The sequence below is a fragment of the Carlito syrichta genome, unplaced genomic scaffold (assembly GCF_000164805.1).
Source record: "Carlito syrichta isolate Samal-C Ts95f unplaced genomic scaffold, Tarsius_syrichta-2.0.1 Scaffold104847, whole genome shotgun sequence".
Lineage (NCBI taxonomy): Eukaryota > Metazoa > Chordata > Mammalia > Primates > Tarsiidae > Carlito > Carlito syrichta.
In genome coordinates this window covers 109,265-127,769 of record NW_007048943.1, presented here as the reverse complement: position 1 = coordinate 127,769, position 18,505 = coordinate 109,265, and the positions used below count along the sequence as shown (strand labels likewise).

General features: G+C 56.8%; 1 protein-coding gene across 2 annotated transcripts in view; it reads left to right on the top strand.

The window, feature by feature from the left end:
• The window catches only part of PEMT (phosphatidylethanolamine N-methyltransferase), a 77,163-nt gene that overhangs the window by 55,947 nt on the left and 2,711 nt on the right, over positions 1-18,505 (top strand). For both annotated transcript variants that reach the window (XR_002482403.1, XM_008066314.2), the window contains exons 2-4: positions 2,302-2,417; positions 14,357-14,502; positions 17,408-17,519. Coding sequence is in view for 1 of the 2 variants with exons in the window: in XM_008066314.2 (XP_008064505.2) it covers positions 2,302-2,417; positions 14,357-14,502; positions 17,408-17,519 (374 nt within the window). In the remaining variant the exon portion in view is untranslated. The remainder of the gene's footprint in view (positions 1-2,301; positions 2,418-14,356; positions 14,503-17,407; positions 17,520-18,505) is intronic.

Below are 18,505 nucleotides of genomic sequence, written 5' to 3'. Positions count from 1 at the left end.
CACTCCAGTCTGGGCGACAGAGTGAGACTCAACTCAAAAAAAAAAAAAAATCAGTCGGGCGTGGTAGGGCGCGCCTGTAGTTCCAGCTACTCGGAAGGCTGAGGTAGAAGGATCGCTGGAGCCCAGCAGGTCGAGGCTGCGGGGGCCGGGAGCAGCCACTGCACTCCAGTCTGGGCGACAGAGCGAGACTCCAACTCAAAAAAAATAAAATGCACATTATTCCATAGCTGGCTGGGTATTTTAAAATTATAAGCATAGGGTTTTTATATTTTTGGTTGTAATCCACAACAATGATCTCTGATCCTATAACCCAATGAATCCAGGAAACAAAGGTTGAGAAAAAGGGGAGAGAGTTATTCTTTGCTAGGCAAAGGGAGAGAGGGTTAGGCCAATGCCTTGAAAGCCACTGCCTCACTGAGCAAAGGAGCCAAGAGGATTACATAGGTTGAGTCTCAAGAAATCACTCTTGGCTAGGCTCAGTGGCTCAGCCTGTAATCCTAGCACTTTGGGAGGCCGCCGAGGCAAGTGGATTGCCTAAGCTCGCGGGTTTGAGACCAGCCCCTGACACTTGGTGAGATCTCATCTCTACCATAAATAAAAGAAAATTAGCCAGGCGTGGTAGCACACATCTGTTCCGGCTACTTGGAAGACCGAGGGAGAAGGATCACTGGAGCTCAATGGGTTGACACTGGTGGTCCACGCTGGTGGGGCCGTGAGTGTGCCATGGCACTCCAGCCTAGGTGACAGAGTGAGACTCCAACTCAAAAAAAAAAACCAAAAGGAAAGAAATAACTCTCTAGGCTACAAATCATTGTTTAGGTGATGTGCAGTTAGACATTTCTCACCCACCCTGAGTTAACAGTTAACGAAGCCTATGTGCAGTTTGACATATGAGACCTATCATGCTAATATTTTCTTGCACGTGACCACCGACATTTTAGAATAACATTTTAGAATTCACAACCTAGGCTTACAGAGAATTACAACAATCAAGGAAAAGATCTACTTTTTTATTTTTTGAGTTGGAGTCTCACTCTGTCATCCAGGTTGGAGTGCAGTAGCACGCTGATGGCCACTACAGCCTCGACGTGTTGGGCTCAGGCAATCCTTCCACCTCAGCCTTCCAAGTAGCTGGAACTACAGACTTGTGCCACCATGACTGGCTAAGGATCTACTATTTTTAACCATCTATCTTAGTACATTTAAATGTGTAACTTTGAATTAATTAAAGAGGTGAAATGTAAGAAAGCCCTGTTCTCAGAGCCCTGGCCTACAACAAGATTAAAGAATTATCTAGCACGTGATATTGGTTTTTTTTTTTTTAAGTCAAATTTCAGAGTCTTAATAGCTTTTTAAAAAGACCACATTGGCTGGGCACAGTGGCTCACGCCTATAATCCCAGCACTTTGGGAGGCCGAGGTGAGAGGATTGCCTGAGCCTATAGGTTCCAGACCAGCCTGGGCAAACTTGGCAAGACCTCATCTCTACAATAAATCAAAAAATTAGCCGGGCATGGTAGCACATGCCTGTAATTCCGGCTACTTGGAAGGCTGAGGCGGAAGGATCGCTTGAGCTCAAGCGATCGAGGCTGCGGTGGCCATGAGCTTGTCATTGCACTCCAGCCTGGGCAACAGAGTGAGATCTGACTCAACAATAACCAAAAAAAGACTACATTATCTTTAGGTTGCTTGGTTACCTGCATGCATCCTGTGATGGGTCACCTGCATCCCATGACTTACCCCTGGGAATATGCATATCCCGCAGAGACCAACCTTGGCCAGAGGCTGCTCCAGGGGGGAGAGGCAGAAAGAAGTCAGGTATAAGGGAACAAAAGTTTCTGTCCAGAGGACAGTTACCTCACACTTCTTCCCCACTCATTCATCAACGTGCGGGGCCAGCACTGGGCAGCAGACAGCTTGGCCAAGGTATGTGGGGAGCTCAGGACAGTGGGGACAACCGCAAGGCGGGAAGGGCCGTCTGCTTCCTCTTCTCCACTGTTAGCTGCTGAATGTTGACATTCTAGATGTGATTAGTTTGAAAAAAGAGGGTGAAAGGATTTTGTGGCTAAAAATCACATATTGGAAAGTCTGTGTTTTAGGGCAAGTGCTCAGCCAGAAGTCATGTTCATTTTCTACGAGCGGTTTCAGCTGAAGTGCGTGGAGTGGCTGCTCTGTGTAATTCTCCTTTCTTGGCCTTCCAGGCCTTCTGGGGACACAGAGGGAGCCTCGCTGCCCCAGCGCCATCCTGGGGTCTCCCCAGCACACCCCCGACTCTCGCTCTGGTTCTCCACCTGCTGTTTAGGTCGCGAGATGGGAGCAGAGAACCCGCAAGCTGAGCAAGGCCTTCGGGTCCCCCTACCTGGCCTGCTACTCCCTGGGCGCCACCATCCTGCTCCTGAATGTCCTGCGCTCACACTGGTAAGCACAGTCCCCTTGTCCCGTGAGGTGGGGGGCGCAGTCGGTCGGTTGGGGGTCCGTCTGCTTCTGAGTGGGCAGGGGATCCCGCTTTCCGAGCCCACTGTGGTGACACAGTCCCTGCCCGACCCCTCTGACTAGACTCTCGCCAGCAGAGGAGTCCTAGTGACCTCAGGAAGGGGGGCAATGTGAATGGGACCGTGCTACCACCCTGCTTGGGGTCCAGAGCGAGATGGGAAAGTCTGAACAGGAAGGAACAGAGGGACATCGCCTGGCTGGTCCCCAAGCTTGCATTCCGGCTGTCACTGTATAGCCAGACTGCTTTAGGAGTCCCCTCCAGAAGGGCTGGGACGGGGACTGGGACCTGACATCTCCCCAGCCCCAGGCCGGGACCGGTGTCAAGCAGCTGCTCTGTCCATCTCTGGACTTGGGACATGCACCTTCCTGCCATCATCAAAGGGAAAGGTCAGAGCAGGTGAACTGGATCTGGATGGTGAAGCCCCCACTGGGCTGGGAGCGAATGCTTCTCCCTCCCCTGAATGTGTCAGTAGCGGGCACTCTGGGGGCGTGGGCTGGGTGGGGCAAGGCAGCTGGCTGTCACTGGGCGGGGATCTCACCTCCCAGGGTGCCCTGAGAATCACTTCAGGCAGCGCACAGCAGCTCATAGACTAAATGTGGCCCGGGTGGCACTTTAAAAATGAGAAGTTGCACCAGTGAGTCGCCATCTCTGACTTGTTGGGACAGATTAGAAGCTCTGTTCATGCCTGGTGATGCCCCCACATGGAGCAGTCACTGGGGCCAGTCCCAGCTGCTGCTTTAGACAGGACATGTGCTGCTGCCCTGGAAGGGCAGGGCCAGCTCTTCTCCCTTTAGACAGGGCCAGCTCTCCATGCTGCCCTTGGAAGCGTCTTCTTCTCGGCCCAGCCTGGCCTGCGGGTACTGCAGTGCACATGGCACTGGGGTACGCACAGGAAAGGGGCTTGGTGGATGCTCCCTGCCAGGACGAGGGGGCAAGCATGGCTGGCAGCCGAGGCCCCTCCCACACTCACATTGAGGGTGTGGCGTAGCCCTTCCCTCCCCAGTGCCCTGGCTACCTTCTTGTCATCATCATGGTGGGCTTGGCCTTCCTATGGGCGAGCGTGATGGCCAGGGTGCTGCTGAGGTCACCCTTCCCCACTGGATCCTTGGCTCCTGGTCTTTGCTTCCTGGCCTTTCAGGCTGGGGCTACTCATTGTCTCCAGGCGTGGATGGGTGTCCAGGGCCTTGGTTCTCAGAGGGGGCTGAGTAGATCTATGTGAGGATGCTTCCCCAGAAAGGCCTCATTTACCCACAGGGGGCAAGGGACTTCCAGGCCTGCACAACCGGCTTGCTGACCAGCTAGCAGGCTGCCCAGGCAGGAAAGAGTCCAGTGGACAGGTGAAAAAAGTGTGGCTTGTCAAGAAGCAGTGATTCTTCCGAGGTTTTGCAGTTCACAGAGCCCTGACAAGGGTGGAAAAACAGGCAGCTTAAGGCTTGGCAGTGGCTTGGGGAAAAGGATTCGATCCACTTAGGCCAGAGAAATGTAGCAGTCATAGCACCAGCGCCACCCAGACTGGGCTTGTGGGTGGGACCTCCAGAGGGGAAGGGAGGTGGCCCTCTTTCCTGCCCTGCTGCCTCTCAGGCCACCTGCGGAGTGACCTTTCTTACACAGTATGGGGCCTTGGGCAGCACTGGCAGGATGGAGACAGACTGCGCCCTCCAGACCCCAGGCACTCACATTCCAGCAACTGGGAGGGAGGGGACTGTCATTGGCCAACTACACACTTGAAGTCCCCGCAGAAGCAGTGAGACCGAGGACAGGCAGAGGGCAAGAGAGGGTTCAGGACTCAGCTCGAGGCTGCCGTCCGAGCCGTTCACCACCCCCCGCCCCAGAGCATGCTGGGACCACTGTCACCAAGCACCAGCCACACTGGGCTCCACCCCACCTGGGTCTGGATAATCCTGGCAGTCCTTCACAGGTGGGCACCTGAAGCTGTTCATCAGGGGAGTCCTGGGCCAGCAAGTGGAGAACCAGGGGCAAACCAGCTGCCTTGCCTGCCAGAGCCCGTCCGCTGGCCCTGCTTGGGAGCTGCTCTGTGTCTCTGCTGAGTGCTGACTTCCTGCCCATTCCCATCTCGGTAAAGGGGAACTCAAGCTGGAAGCCTCAGAGGCCTTCTTGACTGCTTCCTGCCATCTCCCTGCTCTGCCCACAGCACAGCCGTAATTCATAGTCCTGTGACCCCCTGGAGGGCCACCCCGCCGTCCACCCCACCTCCATCTCCCTCTCTCTGGGCAGTGCAGCCATCTCTTCCGTGGCTCCTGGCTTTCAGTCCAGGCCTCCACACAGTGCAAGGGTGGTGGCGTTAAATGGGCATCGAATCATGTCATCATCCCCCGCCACACTGAGGATAACCCCATCACTCACCGCCTTCCCAAGTTGCGTGGTCCCGCCCTGCCCGTCCGCCCAGGCTCACTGCACTGCAGCTCCAGGTCACCACCCTGTTCCCACTGCAGGGCCTCTGCCAGGCTCTGCTGCCCCCGTCCCCCCATCTGGCTCTTGGCATCCTCGGCTCCTGCCAAAAAGCCCATCCCTGACCATACCGGGCCAAAAGAAGCCCCTGTCTGTACACACCTCCAGCTCCCCTCGGGCTCCCATGCCCTCACTCAGGCCACGTATGGGCTTATATACTTCATTTAAGACCACCTCTATTGACAGACCATAAGGATCGTGCCTGTCTTGTAGGCCATTCTGTCCCCAGGGTCAGACACCACACCTGGGCATGATCACTAAGTATTTGAGGCTCAATGCAGAGAGAGACAAGCCTGCCTGGGAATGTGGAAGCCCAGGTTTGAGCCTGGCTGATCCCTGGCCTCTGGTCATGGGATGGCTGGAGGCTCCGGTGGTCTCTGATACCTGACGAGTGCTCCAGCACGCCAGTAAACATGTGGCCTCACTACCCCAGGCCCTGCCCACGTTCCCTGGGCCTTACTTCCACTGTGGTCATAGTGCCAGGGTTACGGATGGATCTGACTTTCCCTCCCATGATGCAGGGTCCTTGCCTCAGCCAAGCCTGTGTCCTTCTGCCCTCCACTGCCGCCTGTAGCTCCTGACCCTCAGCATCTCCAGCTGACCAGCAGGAGAAGCCCTTTCCGCAGGAGCTAGCAGGAACCCCAGTGCACACACAGAGGTGCCCAGTGTGGTCTCACTTCCTGGCCTACTGCCAGGAAGGTGCTCTGTCCTCAGGAGCTGCAGACTCTCGGAAGCTCCCTGGAACCGTCTGGACAGGGTTACAAGGGTGAGAGGCAGGAGCACTGGGCCTGTGTGTGGGAGCAACTCCTGGTCCTCTGGGCTGCAGCTTGGATGAGTTCCTTTACTCTACTCTTTCCCAGCTGGGAAATCGTGGCCCACAGGCCAAACCTGGCTAGCCATCTGCTTTTTTATGGTCTATGGGCTAAGAATGGTTTTTACATTTCAACATGGGTGCATTTTAAAATATATGTACATTTTGCCATCTTAACCATTTTCAAGCATGCAGTTGACAGGGTTTTGTACATTCACACAGTTATGCAGCCATCATTACCATCTGTCTCCAGTACTTTCTCATCTTCCCAAACTGAAACTCCTCTCCCCCTGCCCCTGGCAACCACCATTCTGTCTGTCTCTATGACTGTGATGACTCCAGGCACCTCATGGAAGTGGAATCAGATAATATCTGTCTTTTGGTGACTGGCTTATTTCACTTAGCGTAAGGTCCTCAAGGTTCAGCCATGTTGTGGCACGTGACAGGATTTCTTTCCTTTTAAAGCCTGGATACACCACGTTTTGTTTATCCATCTATCAGTTGATGGACACTTGGATTGTTTCTATCCCTTGGCTATTGTGAGTGATGCTGTTGTGCACATGGGTGTGCAAGTGTCTGTTTCAGTCTCTGCTTTCAGTTCTTCTGGGTATCTACCCAGAAGTGGAACTGCTAGATCATAAGGGAACTCTATTTTTAATTATTTGAGGTGCCACCGTATGGTTTTCCACAGTGGCTGCACCAATTTACATTCTACCAGCAGTGCATGAGGTTTCCAATTTGTCCAACACTTGTTATTTCCTGTCTTTCTGATGTGGTCATCCTGATGGATGTGAGTGGCATCTCACTGTGGTATTGATGTGCACGTCCCTCATTGTATAGGTCTTCTGAGCGTCCCTGGGTTAGGGTTCACACCTGGCTCCACAGTTTGAGTCAGAGCCAACCTGGGGAAGGGGCAGGTGCTCTGAATCAGCCTCAGCTCTGCCCCTGACAAGCTGGCTGACCCTAGTGTGTCCCTTCATCCTCCTGAGCCTTGATATTCCCATCTGTGCAATGGAAAAGTCGTCCCTGCCCCACTCTCAGGAGGGATCTGGGTGGGAAAGCAGGGGCCATTGTGGACCAGGAGAAGGGACAGCACCCTGTTCCTCACTTACCAGCTCCTCGTGAATGTGTGGCACAAGCAGAGACTGAGAGACGTGGCCTGCTCTGGGAAGTTGGGCCTCACAGGTGCACACAGAACCAGATGGAGTCTGGGGATTGAGGTGTGAGGAAGAGCCTTGCTGAGGAAGGCTGAGCTGGAGCCAAGCTGGCGGGAAGGGCTGGGGAGGGATGCTGTCAGGTTCATTAGGGACCGGAGGGGCAGCACATGTAGAGCAGACCACAGCAGTACAGGTGGCATAACCTCCCTGTGAACAGGTCCCTGTGGTTGTGTGGGGCCGGGGCAGCAGGAATGGGTAGCGGAGGGGCTGCTGTCCTGGATTGGCTCCTCTTCCCACAATGGATGGCTGCTGAAGGCAGAATCGAGGGTCCCCTTCCTGGCCTCTGGCCCCCTGACCCCCTGGCAGGAGTTCCCACCTCCTCCCCCAGGCCCCAGCCTAGCTCCAGGTGTGGCGATCACAGGAAAGTACTGTTTGTTTTACTCTTGAATCCTGGGCTCAGGGAGACCTGGCTTAGCTGGGAAGAAGTCAGCTTCTTAGAAAGGGTGGTTCCACGACTCTTCCTCCACTCCAGACCTTTCCACATCAGTGTTAGCCTGACCCGTTGTCTACCTGGAGGCAGATCCGTGAGTTTTGGTTGGACCGGCCGTCCAGGAGATTTGGCGGAGGAGAGGAAGGATGCTTGTGGGCTGCTCCCGGACTGCTTTTCTCTAATTCCCTTTTGGATCAGAGGGCAACGGGCATGCACTGGCCCTTGCTCTGTCCTCCTTGACCCCTGTCCGGCTGTCCTTCCCTTTCCAGGCATCTGCCCATGCTGCATTCACAGAGCATGCTCTGCCACCTGCCTCTTCCCTCCCATAGCACGCAACCTTGGGGAGGGGCCTGTGAGGGGACCCCTCAGCACCGGCCCCTGCTGCAGCCTGCCTGCCACCCCTCAGCACCCTTTCTTTGTGTTTGTGTGCTAAAACACACATAAAATTGGACATTTTAACCATTTTAAGGTATAGTCCAGTGTTGTGCAGCCCTCGTGTCTGTCTCATTCCAGAACTTTTTCACCCGTGCTCAGAAGTAGTTACCATTCCCCCAACCCCTGGCAGATACTAATCTGCTTTCTGAACCCATGGATTTGCCTGTTCTGGACATTTCGAGACAGTTGTTCCTTTTCTCGGTAAGATCATAGCTCTGTGGGACTGGGGACAAGTCTCTCTGTGCCCAGCAGGAGCAAGCTGGGAAGAAGCCAGCTTCTCACAGAAGGAGGCTCCCTGACTCTTCCTCCTCTCCAGTGAGCAGAGAACACATGCACATGTTTGAACCAAGTTTGGGTTATGGCCAGGGTGTCCAAGAGACCATTCAGTGGCTGGCCTGCCAGGTGTGAGGCCAGGGCCTGGCCATTGCTGGTGGGTCCCAGGGGGCAAAACGATAGGCCTGGAGAGGGTCCCCTTGTTATCTGGAGGCAAATGGCGCTAAGTCCAGACCTGAGTGGGCGATTGGCACAGACCTGTCTGCTTTGGCTGTGGAGCGTGAATAAGGAGCGGGGCTGATGGGTTCCGGGGGCATCTGCCGAAGCCCCATTTTGGCTGGCGACTCCCCCTGCACTGCCAGCCTCAGCTGGAGCTAGGCAACCTGGACTGTTGCCCTCTAATGAGCCCGAAGGGCTGCTCCCCAGAAAGGCCAGTGGGGAAGCATGTGGCGTAGACGGCCAGGCAGGGTAGGACCTGGCTGGGTTTCACAGGACTGGCTGCAGCCCTTCCTCCTGCAGGTCTGTGGGGCATCAGGGAATCTCTGGGGTCCTTCTCCAGCCCTTCGTGGAGCTATATTCCAGCACACATCAGAATTACCCAGGGTTCTGTTGGAAACGTGGCCCCCAGGTCTGTCTTGGGGTGTTCCTGTGGTGTACTCTGGTGTGGCGGGCACAGTCAGGCTGTCCCAGCTTGGGAGTGTGGCTGTCAGTCAGGCATTATCCTCAACCTGGAGATGCTCCCAGGATAGCTGGGGGCACCTGCAGTGGCTGGGTGGGCCCTGGCGGGTGAGTCGGTGGTGCGTAGGCAGAGCCCTGGCTGAAGAAACAACATGGAAGGGGCACGCCGTCTCTGCAGACAGCTGGGCGGGCCACGTGTCCCTGCAGAAAGGGAGCAACCTTCCCACTGCCCTGTGGGCTAGTTGTCGTGGGGCAGGTGCAACCTTGCCAGATGGCAGACTCGCTTGAGAATGCCTCCCTCCAAGGGAAGTCTGTTTTCAGAAGTTCCCTGGTGATTCTGAAGCAGCCTCCCCAGGCTGAAATCAAGGTATCAGCCCAGGCAATGAGCTCCTCTGAGGCAGTCCTCCTCCCCGCCCACCAGTTGCTGGCAGGATTCAGTTCCTTGGGCCCCAGGTCCCGGCAGCTGCCCATCATTCCCTGCCAAGTGGCCCTCCCCACAGCAGGAGTGGGTGGCTTCTTCAAGGCCAGCAGATGTTTCTGCTGCTTCGAGTCTCTCTGACTTCTGTCTCTGGCCTCCAGACCCTCTTTGAAAGGTCCATCCTGGGTAAATTCCCTTTAATTAACTCAAAGTCACCTGAATGGGACCTTAATTCCATCTGTGAAGTTCCCTCGCAGGAGTGCTACCAGTGATACCAGCCTCCTTCACGGGTCAGTCCATGTTGCCTTCAGGAGGTCCCATGGGTCGGGGCAGACAGGCTGCAGAGGGCTGCTGGGGGCTTGCCTTGAGAGAAGGGCCTTGGCCAGAGGTAGGATTCGGAACACTCCGAACAGGAGTGCCAGCAACAGGAGTGGAGGCTGCTCTGGGGGGAGGCTGGGGCAGGAGGCAGGTGGAGGCCTGAGGCCTGAGCTGGGGAGCAAGTAGGGGTCTGTGTATTCAGAACCAAAATTTGGCAACCGACTGGGTGTGAGGGTGAGGACTCCACCCTTGGAGCCTGGAGTTCTGCCATCAGTGAGCTGTGGGCGGGGCCTACGTCAGAATCTTTGGCGAAGGCTCAGGTGGAGAGGTGGGGGTGTCCATGCAGGCAGCGGGAGAACTGGACAGGGAATCTGGGTTAGGTTTTGCTGGGGCACCGGGCCCAGCTGTTGGAGCTCAGGGAGGTGAGGAGGGGCTGCCCTGAGCAAGAGTGAGTCCAGGTGGGAGGAGCAGGCCTTCCTCTGCCAAGCCAGTGGGCCCAGGAGCACAGCTGGGCAGGCAGAAAGGGTTGTCCTCCCTGCCCCCCAAATGCACACTGCTGGGTCTGCCTCCCACCCTGAAAGCCGGGTAGAAAGTAGGTGTCAGCCTGGGAGTCCCAGGAGCCAGAGGGCCACGGAAGGCAGGGCTGCTCCGTGGCCTTCACCCGCCCACAAGGTTTGAGGCCTCCCTGCTGTTGACAGGTCATGAGAGACAGAAGAAGAGGCCTTAGCCTGAGCTCCTGCTCATCCAGCCTCCAGCCCATGTGTTTCCTTGTTTGTACAAGAAAACAGACTCTCTCATCGATGGGCCTTGGAAGCCCTTTGAAAAGGTGACATGTTCTTCAAATCTGTGCAGCAGCATATGTCTCAGTTCAGGTCTCTTGATTGCAGGGGTTTCATAGATGAACTTGTTATGTGTTAGTAGGTATGTGTTATTCCAAAAAACCAAGCCCATCAGAGAACTCGTTTCATGGATAGTATTGCTTAGTCTTAGTTGAAGTGGAAAGAGCAAGTTTTTCTCGGCGTGAGAGGAAGGAGAATAGGATGTAGATGACAGCTCAGGCTCTGCATGGATGTGGACGTCGTGGAGACACCCTTAGGTGACTGACGCTGGGGAAGGGTTTCTGGTCATCTGTGGATAGAAACAGGGGCAGACCTGTGCCGGCACTGTGGACGCTCCACCTGGCATTTGTCTGTGGCCTGATCTGCAGCCTGAGACCGCTGACTGGGGATAGGGTGGGGATACAGTGAGCAGTATCCCCCCCAGCCCCCAGTTTCCGGGATTTTAGGGAAGCAGAGCGCAGATAGCCTCAAGTCACACTGGTGACCGAAAGCTCCATCCAAGTCTTAAAAATAGAACCCGAGGCAAATGAATGAGTCTCTGTCCACCCCCACTGCCAGTGCAGAATATTTCCAAAGGAAATTGCGTCCTATTACCTCATTCTGTTAGGGAGCTCGTGGCCACAGAGCTCCTCGTCCCTCTGCTAATTTTCCCTGTGGGATGGACAGACTGTGCTTTCCTGGCCTAATGGAGAAGATAGAACATCGTTGATCGCCTAATTGGAGCTGTGCAATTCCAGTAAACCTGGAATCTGGCATCAGCAGAGTGTACGTGACTGGGCTGTGCAAGGGCGGCCCGCACAGAATACCAGGGAGAAGCCCAGCCGGGTTTCTCGCTGCCTCTTGGATCCACAAAGCACTTTGTGGGGAGCCAGCCCAGGCTGTCATCTCAAGAAAACAGAATGGAAAAGGAGATGGGCCAGTCCAGGGCTGGAGCCACAGGCCAGGGAACAGTGGGGTTGGGGGGGCGGGCAGGAGCAGAGGTCAAGGCTGGGGCAGCCAAGGTGCCCAAACTCTCCTGCCCGCTCCCTGGCCTTAGATCTGCCCTGCATCAGGAACATGCATCCAGTCAGATCACTTTTCCCACTGAGTTGTTCTCCCAGGGAAGCGGGGCCCGGAAACGCGTGGGACTTCAGGCTTGGCCACGTCAGAGCAAGAAGGTTCCCTTTCATCTGCTGTCCACTTGGGTAATGCAGATGAATTCTGGCAGAGGAACCCGAGAGACGGCCCAGGACAGAGCATGGAAGCCAGGCAGAGAAGCCAGGCCCGCCAGCAGGCCCCGGCCCAGTTCTCCGCCCCTAGGGCAGGAGGCAAGAGCCACAGACCTCCCTCCGGAGTGACCCTCAGCCTCCCCAACCCAGCCTCTGGTCCCAGCACCCCTCTCCCACTGTTGCAGCAGCCCAACTGATCTCCTCTTCTGCTTTCTCCGCGGCAGGCAAAGATCATTCCAAACCCTGCTGGGCTGAGGCCTCTGCCTGCAGGCTCTTCCCGTCCCCACCCTGCACTCTGCCCTAGACTGAGGTGTGCAGACCCGCTGCTTCTCTTTCTAGAACGTGCCCCCTGTTCACTGTCTCCCTGCTGTATGGTCTCCACTGTAGTGTCTGCTGAGGAGCCAGGTGGCTGCAGGGAGCCGCACCCCCAGCAAGGCCTGTACCCCCACCCCCTCCCACTCTACTCTGCAGACAGGAGCATAGGGAGGGTACTGAGGCAGGGTAGAGGGCGTGCCTGGGTCCCAGGCTGCCCAGAAGCAACACACTGGGTGTGCTTGAGGCCACCTGGCTCCACGACAGCCTGTGACCCTAAGCCAGGCCCTGAGCCAATCCCAGCGTCTTGGCTTGGATTTGCAGGGTAACCCTGACCCTGGGCAGTGACAGGACCCAGGGAAGAAGGCACTGGTGGGTGGAGAGTGCAGGACTGCCCTGACACGCTTGTGGCTGTTTGACGGGTCATGGCACAGGCCTCAGCCTTGGGGTCCTGGTGACTGTCTGTCCACAGGCCTTTCTCTTTTTCTCCCTGGCTCCTTCTCCACTCGGGGGTATGGGAGAGGAGGGAGGAGCCGCCGATGACAAACATACACCAAATGGCCATTCCCCCGGCTGGGGGCACACTCAGAGCAGGGGAAGCAACTTCTGTCCCCGAAGAGCTGACAGTCCAGTTGGAGGAAACAGTTCTGGGGAGGCATAGGATATGAGGAGGGACCTCAAAATACCAGAGTTGATTTATAAAAAATTGCATATTTATTCTTACATGTTTAAACTTCAGTCACCTTCTAAGTACTCTCCGCTTGATGCAATACACCCATCAAGATACTTTTTCCACCTCTCAACACAGTTTTTGAACTTGTCTGTTTTGATGCCTTTTAATGCTTCTGCCATTTTTTGTTTTACTTCTTCCACATCAGCAAAACGTTTCCCTTTGTGGACTTCTTTTCATCCAGGGAAACAAAGAGAGCAGGTGACTAGGGAGGGTGGGGCATGGGGATCATGCCATTTTTGGCCCAAAACTGCTGAATGCTCATCTTGGGTGTGGGCAGGTGTGCTCGTAAATCACCCATCAGGAAATGAACAAAGGTATTGAAAGAATCTCCAAAAACAAAATTCACTGAAGCCAAATGCAGCCTCTCACAACACTAGCTGAGACACTAATGCTGATTGGGGTCCTAGAAGCCTGAACTGGAAGGGGCTCACCCTCTAAAAATAATTCTGTTTTGGGGGGGTTCCCCCCCCCATATCTATAAGCCTTTAGCTCAGCAGGAGCTAAAGGAGCATGTTGTAAGGAACATCTTACAGAAACCTGAATTTACCAATGGAAGGAGTGAATAAAGATGGTGAATTCAATCTGCTTGAAAGAGAGTCTGGCAAAGATACTTTTGGATGGATGGATGGTTGTGTGGGTGGAGAGAGAATACATTGGGGCATACATTAATGGACAGATGGATGGATGGATGGTTGTTTGGGTGCATAAAGGGTAGATGGATGGGTGGAAGGATAGGTGAGTGGATCTTAAATAGTAAATGATGGGTGGGCAGGTGGGTGATACACTGCCCTTGCTGGGAGGTACCTGGTGCAGCTGGAGTGTAGGTAGTTTCCCGGGGGCAGATCCCCATGTCTCTTCTGAGTGTGGTGATCCTGGGCAGAAGGGAAATGCCATTTGGTGTGTTTGTACTTGCCTCCACACACATCCCTCCCTTATCTAGTGCCCAGGGCCCCCCTCCCCCCAGTGCCCATTCCCCCATTATGAGGCCCAGTCCCTGTGCCCTACCTACACGGGGCCTGTCAGCCTTCGGGAGCCAGTTGGAGACTCTGAACCTCCAAGCACACTGTGAGCTGTTATAGTCATCCGCCCCTGGTCACCCTGCTGCCTTAGCAAGACCTTTGGTGGCTTGGTCCCAAAGGGTCTCGGGTGTGGAGCAGGACACAGAGGGGCCTCTGAGGCACCTTCAGCCCAAGTCAGTCACCCAGGATGTGGCCAGGCCTGCAGGCTAGGGAAGCTGAATCCACGGCACTGAGCACGCCCCGGACTGCAGGGCGCCGAACCTGCTGGGGAATGGGACGCCGAGGACCCATGCGGCACAGGCACCAGGGCCAGGAACCCAGGTACCAGGGCCTGCCCTGCAGCCTGGAGCACATCTTTTCTGAGCCTCACCTTCCTCTGTAGTACAGGCTGCTTATTGGACAGGATCAGAGTTGAAGGCTGGTGGCTGGTGGCTCACATGCACAGGGACTAAAATGACTTTCATTCATTGCCTGTTTCTAAAAATTAGGATATTTCACATGCAAGTCAGGATTTTGGCTTCTTTGGAAAAGTCAAAATATCTGGCAGGACTGGGCCCCTCCCTATTCCTGTCACCTCCCTCCCAGGTGGCCCAGCAGGCATGGCGTTGGCAGCCGGGGGCTGGCCCCTGGGGAGGTTGCCAAGAGGGGCAGGTGGCCTCTCCCTGGGCAGTGACATCCTGCCTCTCCTGTCCCATGTCCGAAGCTTCACACAGGCCATGCTGAGCCAGCCCACGTTGGAAAGCCTGGACCACCCTGCGGCCTACCTCCTGGGCCTCGCCCTCCTTGGAGTGGGCGTCGTGCTCGTGCTCTCCAGCTTCTTCGCGCTGGGGTTCACTGGAACCTTTCTAGGTGAGTCCAAGAGGACTGGGTGAACTTATGAGGCCCACTGTGGTGCAGGGGACGCACATGGCCCAGTGGCTGCTGCCCTGCCATTCGTTCATGATGTCCACTCATGGGGAGCACCAGAGATCCACTGCCTCAGCTCCGCCACCAGCAGGGGCTGAGTCTGGCATCCTCCTTCCTCCACGTGAGAACAGGGGGCTCTAATAGCAGGTCTAGCTCCAGCTAACGGAGCTGCTGCCTCCTCAGGAGTGAAGACAGCTCCTCCGGCTTGGCCTTGAGGGGCCGTGTGGGGTGTGTCCTTCCCCTGGTTCCTGCCTGTTGACTTGTGAAGGTGAGGTGGCCAGTCTGTGCCTCTGCAGCCACCTCTGGCCCTGCCCTGGGCAGTTCCCTGCACACCAGGCCGCCAGGCCAGGCAGAACTCTGGTTTGCTGTGTTTGGGCCGCAGGCAGGACTGGCATAGGTCTGGGCAGGGTGAGGAATGGAAGGCCCTGATCCCATCTCCATTCTCCTCTGCCTGTGGCTTTGGTGCTTTCGGGCTGGGAACGCTGTGCTGGCTGGGCCAGACACCCGCCTGCCCACCCTTACAACAGCAGCAACTTCCAGCTCCTTGGTCCCTGGGAAGAAAAGCAGTGGAGGGGAAACCGTCAGGGGTGGGGATCTGGAAGGGCAAGGGAACCTTGGGAACAGGGAAGGAGAGAAGGAGCAGCCTTTGTCAGCAAAGGGAGCCCCTGCAACCAGCAGGGAGTTGGCATGGCTGCCAGCTCTCCAGCAGGGTAGGGACACCCAGGTCCTCCTCCCTCTCAGCCCCTGGCCCCTGCAGGAACTTGGCAAGCCACTGGCCTCAGCTTCCTCCAAGGCTCAGTGGCCATCTGCGAGTTCCCTGGTCTTTCCATCCACAGACACCATTCACAGCTGCCTGGGTCTGGCCTCCCAGGGGCTCTGTGGGTTATCAAGGGACTCCAAGTTCTCAAGGAGTAGATGCTCAGACACAGTGATCCTCTAGGGGAGAGAGTGGCATTTATGGGGTCAGCATTCTGGCCCACTCTGGGGCCAGGCCTCACTGGGGCTGGTGTGCCCCCAGCAAGAGGGATACCCGCAGGTGGCTCAGTGCTTCCTGCTCAGGCAGAAGCTGTGGGAGTCTGGCCCAGGAAGAGGGGCAACCAGGAGTGCCTGGATCTGCCAGGTGGAGCAGGGGGCGGGGCAGGTAGGAAGGAGGAAAAGGCCTCAGTAAAGGAAAAGTGAGGCCAAGAGCAGAGCTGCAGCAGCTGGAGGGAAGAAAGGGCAGCTTGACTGGCTGCTGGGGGTGTGGGTCAGGGCAGGACTGGAGGGCAGGCAGAGGCCCTGAAGCCTGTGCAAGGGGCTGAGGCTTCGTTTCCAGGGAAGTCGGAACCAGAGAGGGGGTCCCAGAATGAAGAGGTTGGACAGGTGTGGCCGAGAACAAAGATGGGGCCAACCCAAATTCAACAATAGTGGCAGGGAGAGGATGGGCCACCCTGGGGAGGGGCGCCGTGCTGTGCAATCAAGTCCTGTGGAGGACCAGCAGTGAGGAGCCCTCCATGGCCAGGCTTTGGTGGGTCTGGGCACGGAGGGCTGCAGGCAGAGTGGGGGGCGGGGAGCCCCACAGGCAATGAACAGCAGGCCTTGGGGCGTGGGAGGTCTGGGCTGCTGGCAGAGGGATGGGGAGGAGCCCAAGAATGCTGGGCCTGCAGCCTTGGGGCAGCTCTCCTCAGCAGACAGGCCTAGAAACACCGGAGGGGGCCCAGCAGCCCTGGATGTAGGGCAAGGTGGGCGCTTCCCGCCATGAGTCAGCCCTAAGTAGGTTTCTGTGCCATCCGCCCCAGGCCCCACCGCCCCACTTCCTGCTTCCTGGGAAGAAAGAACCGCCTGGCAGTCCTGGGGTGGCTCTTTGGGCCCCTGCCCCCTTTATCCCCAGACAGTGACGCAGCTCCCGGCCCCTCCTGCCTGTGCTTCCCATTGTTGGCAGCTGCCCTACTTTCTGCCTCGGCTGAAGCCCGTCGTCCTCTAGGGGAGCCACTAGCGAGGGGTTTCTGGGGAAACCAGTCGGCAAGGCCGCAGCAGCACCTTTGCTGCAGCCACACTTGGCCTGGTGGTGCCTGTCACCACGCAGGGGCCCAAGCCAGACACTGTCCGTGGTCCCTCGGACACTCTTTACTGCTCAGGGCAGCCCTTCAAGGAGAGGCCCTGTGGCCATGCCGCTGTCGGGTGGATGGCTGGCCTGTCTGGGATCAGCCATCCAATGGTCATCTTCTCTCCACGAGGTCCAGCTTCTCCTGGCTGCTGGGTGGGGAAACAGCAGTCCTAGGGCTGACCTCCCTGAGCGACAGGGAGCATATGGTGGGCAGGCCTCGGAGCCAGAACCACGCAGCCCGATGTGTGGGGCTGAGCAGCCCCTGGCAACCAGTGATCCCTGGGAGGGCCAGGGAAGAGGGAGAGACGGGCAGGAATAGTGACTGGCAGAACAGCTGCTTTAGGTGGGGAGTCAGAAGCGTCTCAGTAAGGAGGCAGCAGGAGCAGAGGGGGAAATGCCACAGGAGGAAAGGCGCTGTCTGTACAGAGAGCAAGAAAAGGCATCACAGGGGGAGGAACCGCATGTGCCAAGGCTCGGCGGCAGGAAGAACAGAGGAAGGCCATGTGGCTGGAGCTTAGAGAGCAAGAGAAGAGGGGCAGGTGGTGGGGAGGGGAAGGCCCAGCACCCAGGCCCTGGGGACTGCAGCACCCTCTGGGGGGCCTTCCGGCTCTGCCTCCCTCCGCTCTGCAGCCTCCTGGAGGGCAGGGCCCTCTCACCAGCAGGCCCACCGCAGTCTACTCCGGGGGCCCTTCCTCAGTGATGCTGTGGCCAGGGTGGATGAATTCCGAGTGACCCTCCTGTCCTGCCCTGCTTGGTCCACAGGTGATTACTTTGGGATTCTCAAGGAGGCAAGAGTGACCACGTTCCCCTTCAGCATCCTGGATAACCCCATGTACTGGGGAAGCACAGCCAACTACCTGGGCTGGGCCATCATGTGAGTACAGGCCTGCTGGCCCCATCCGGCCCACTGCCTGCCGCCCAGGGAGGAGCCGGCCCAGCCCAGACCTTGGGGGCTGGGGCCCCCGAAGACAGAGAAAGGAAGCACGTGTCATCCCTTGGGGCCAAGGGCATGGTGGGGTCTCCGTCTCTCAGGAGTGTCTTCTCTGTGGTAGCGGAAACAACATCCCAGAATGGGGCAGGGGCTTTCTCTAACAGGACCAGAGGATGTCGACTGGAGGGTCACTGGTGGGTCGTGGCTGCTCAGACAGGAGGCACCTGCGGAGGCAGCCACAGATAGGAGCAGACACGCCTGGTGGTCGCCAGAACAGCCCCCTCTGTGGCCACTGAGATTTGAATTTCAGGTCATTTTCACGCGTCACAAAATATTCTTTTGATCCTTTTTCTTGTAACCATTTAAAAATATGAAATGTGTTCTTGGCCTTGGGCCTCAGTTTGCTGACCCCATGCTAGAACCTTGGGGCTGGGAAAGCCCTGAGAGGTTCTGCTGGTCCCACACCCTCGAAAGGGCCACAAGAGCTGCGTGGGGGCCCAGAACGAGCCCCTGTGCCCCGGTGGCCTCTGGCCTGCAGGGGAGATGTTCTGAACACGGATCCATGTGGCAGATACCCCATCCCACAGAGGGGGGAGACCCCTAGTCCTGTGAGGGAGCAGGCCCGGGGCAGCTGTCAGCTTTGACCAGATCCGAGCACTGACAAGGTTGTGAGGGCGCTCCACAGGTATCAGAAACCCTGCAGGGAAGGAGTCCAGTGTAGGAAGAGCTGCCCTGGCCCTCACACCAGGCCTCCTACCCCGGCATTGCTAGTTGATCCGTTTTCTCCCATAGGAGGTGTTCGGTACAGAGGGCTCTGCTTATATCAGCACTTGAAAGTCACTTGCACTTGGCGAGACCTCATCTCTACCATAAGTCAAAAATGAGCCGGGCGTGGTAGCACGCGCCTGTAGTTCCAGCTACTCGGAAGG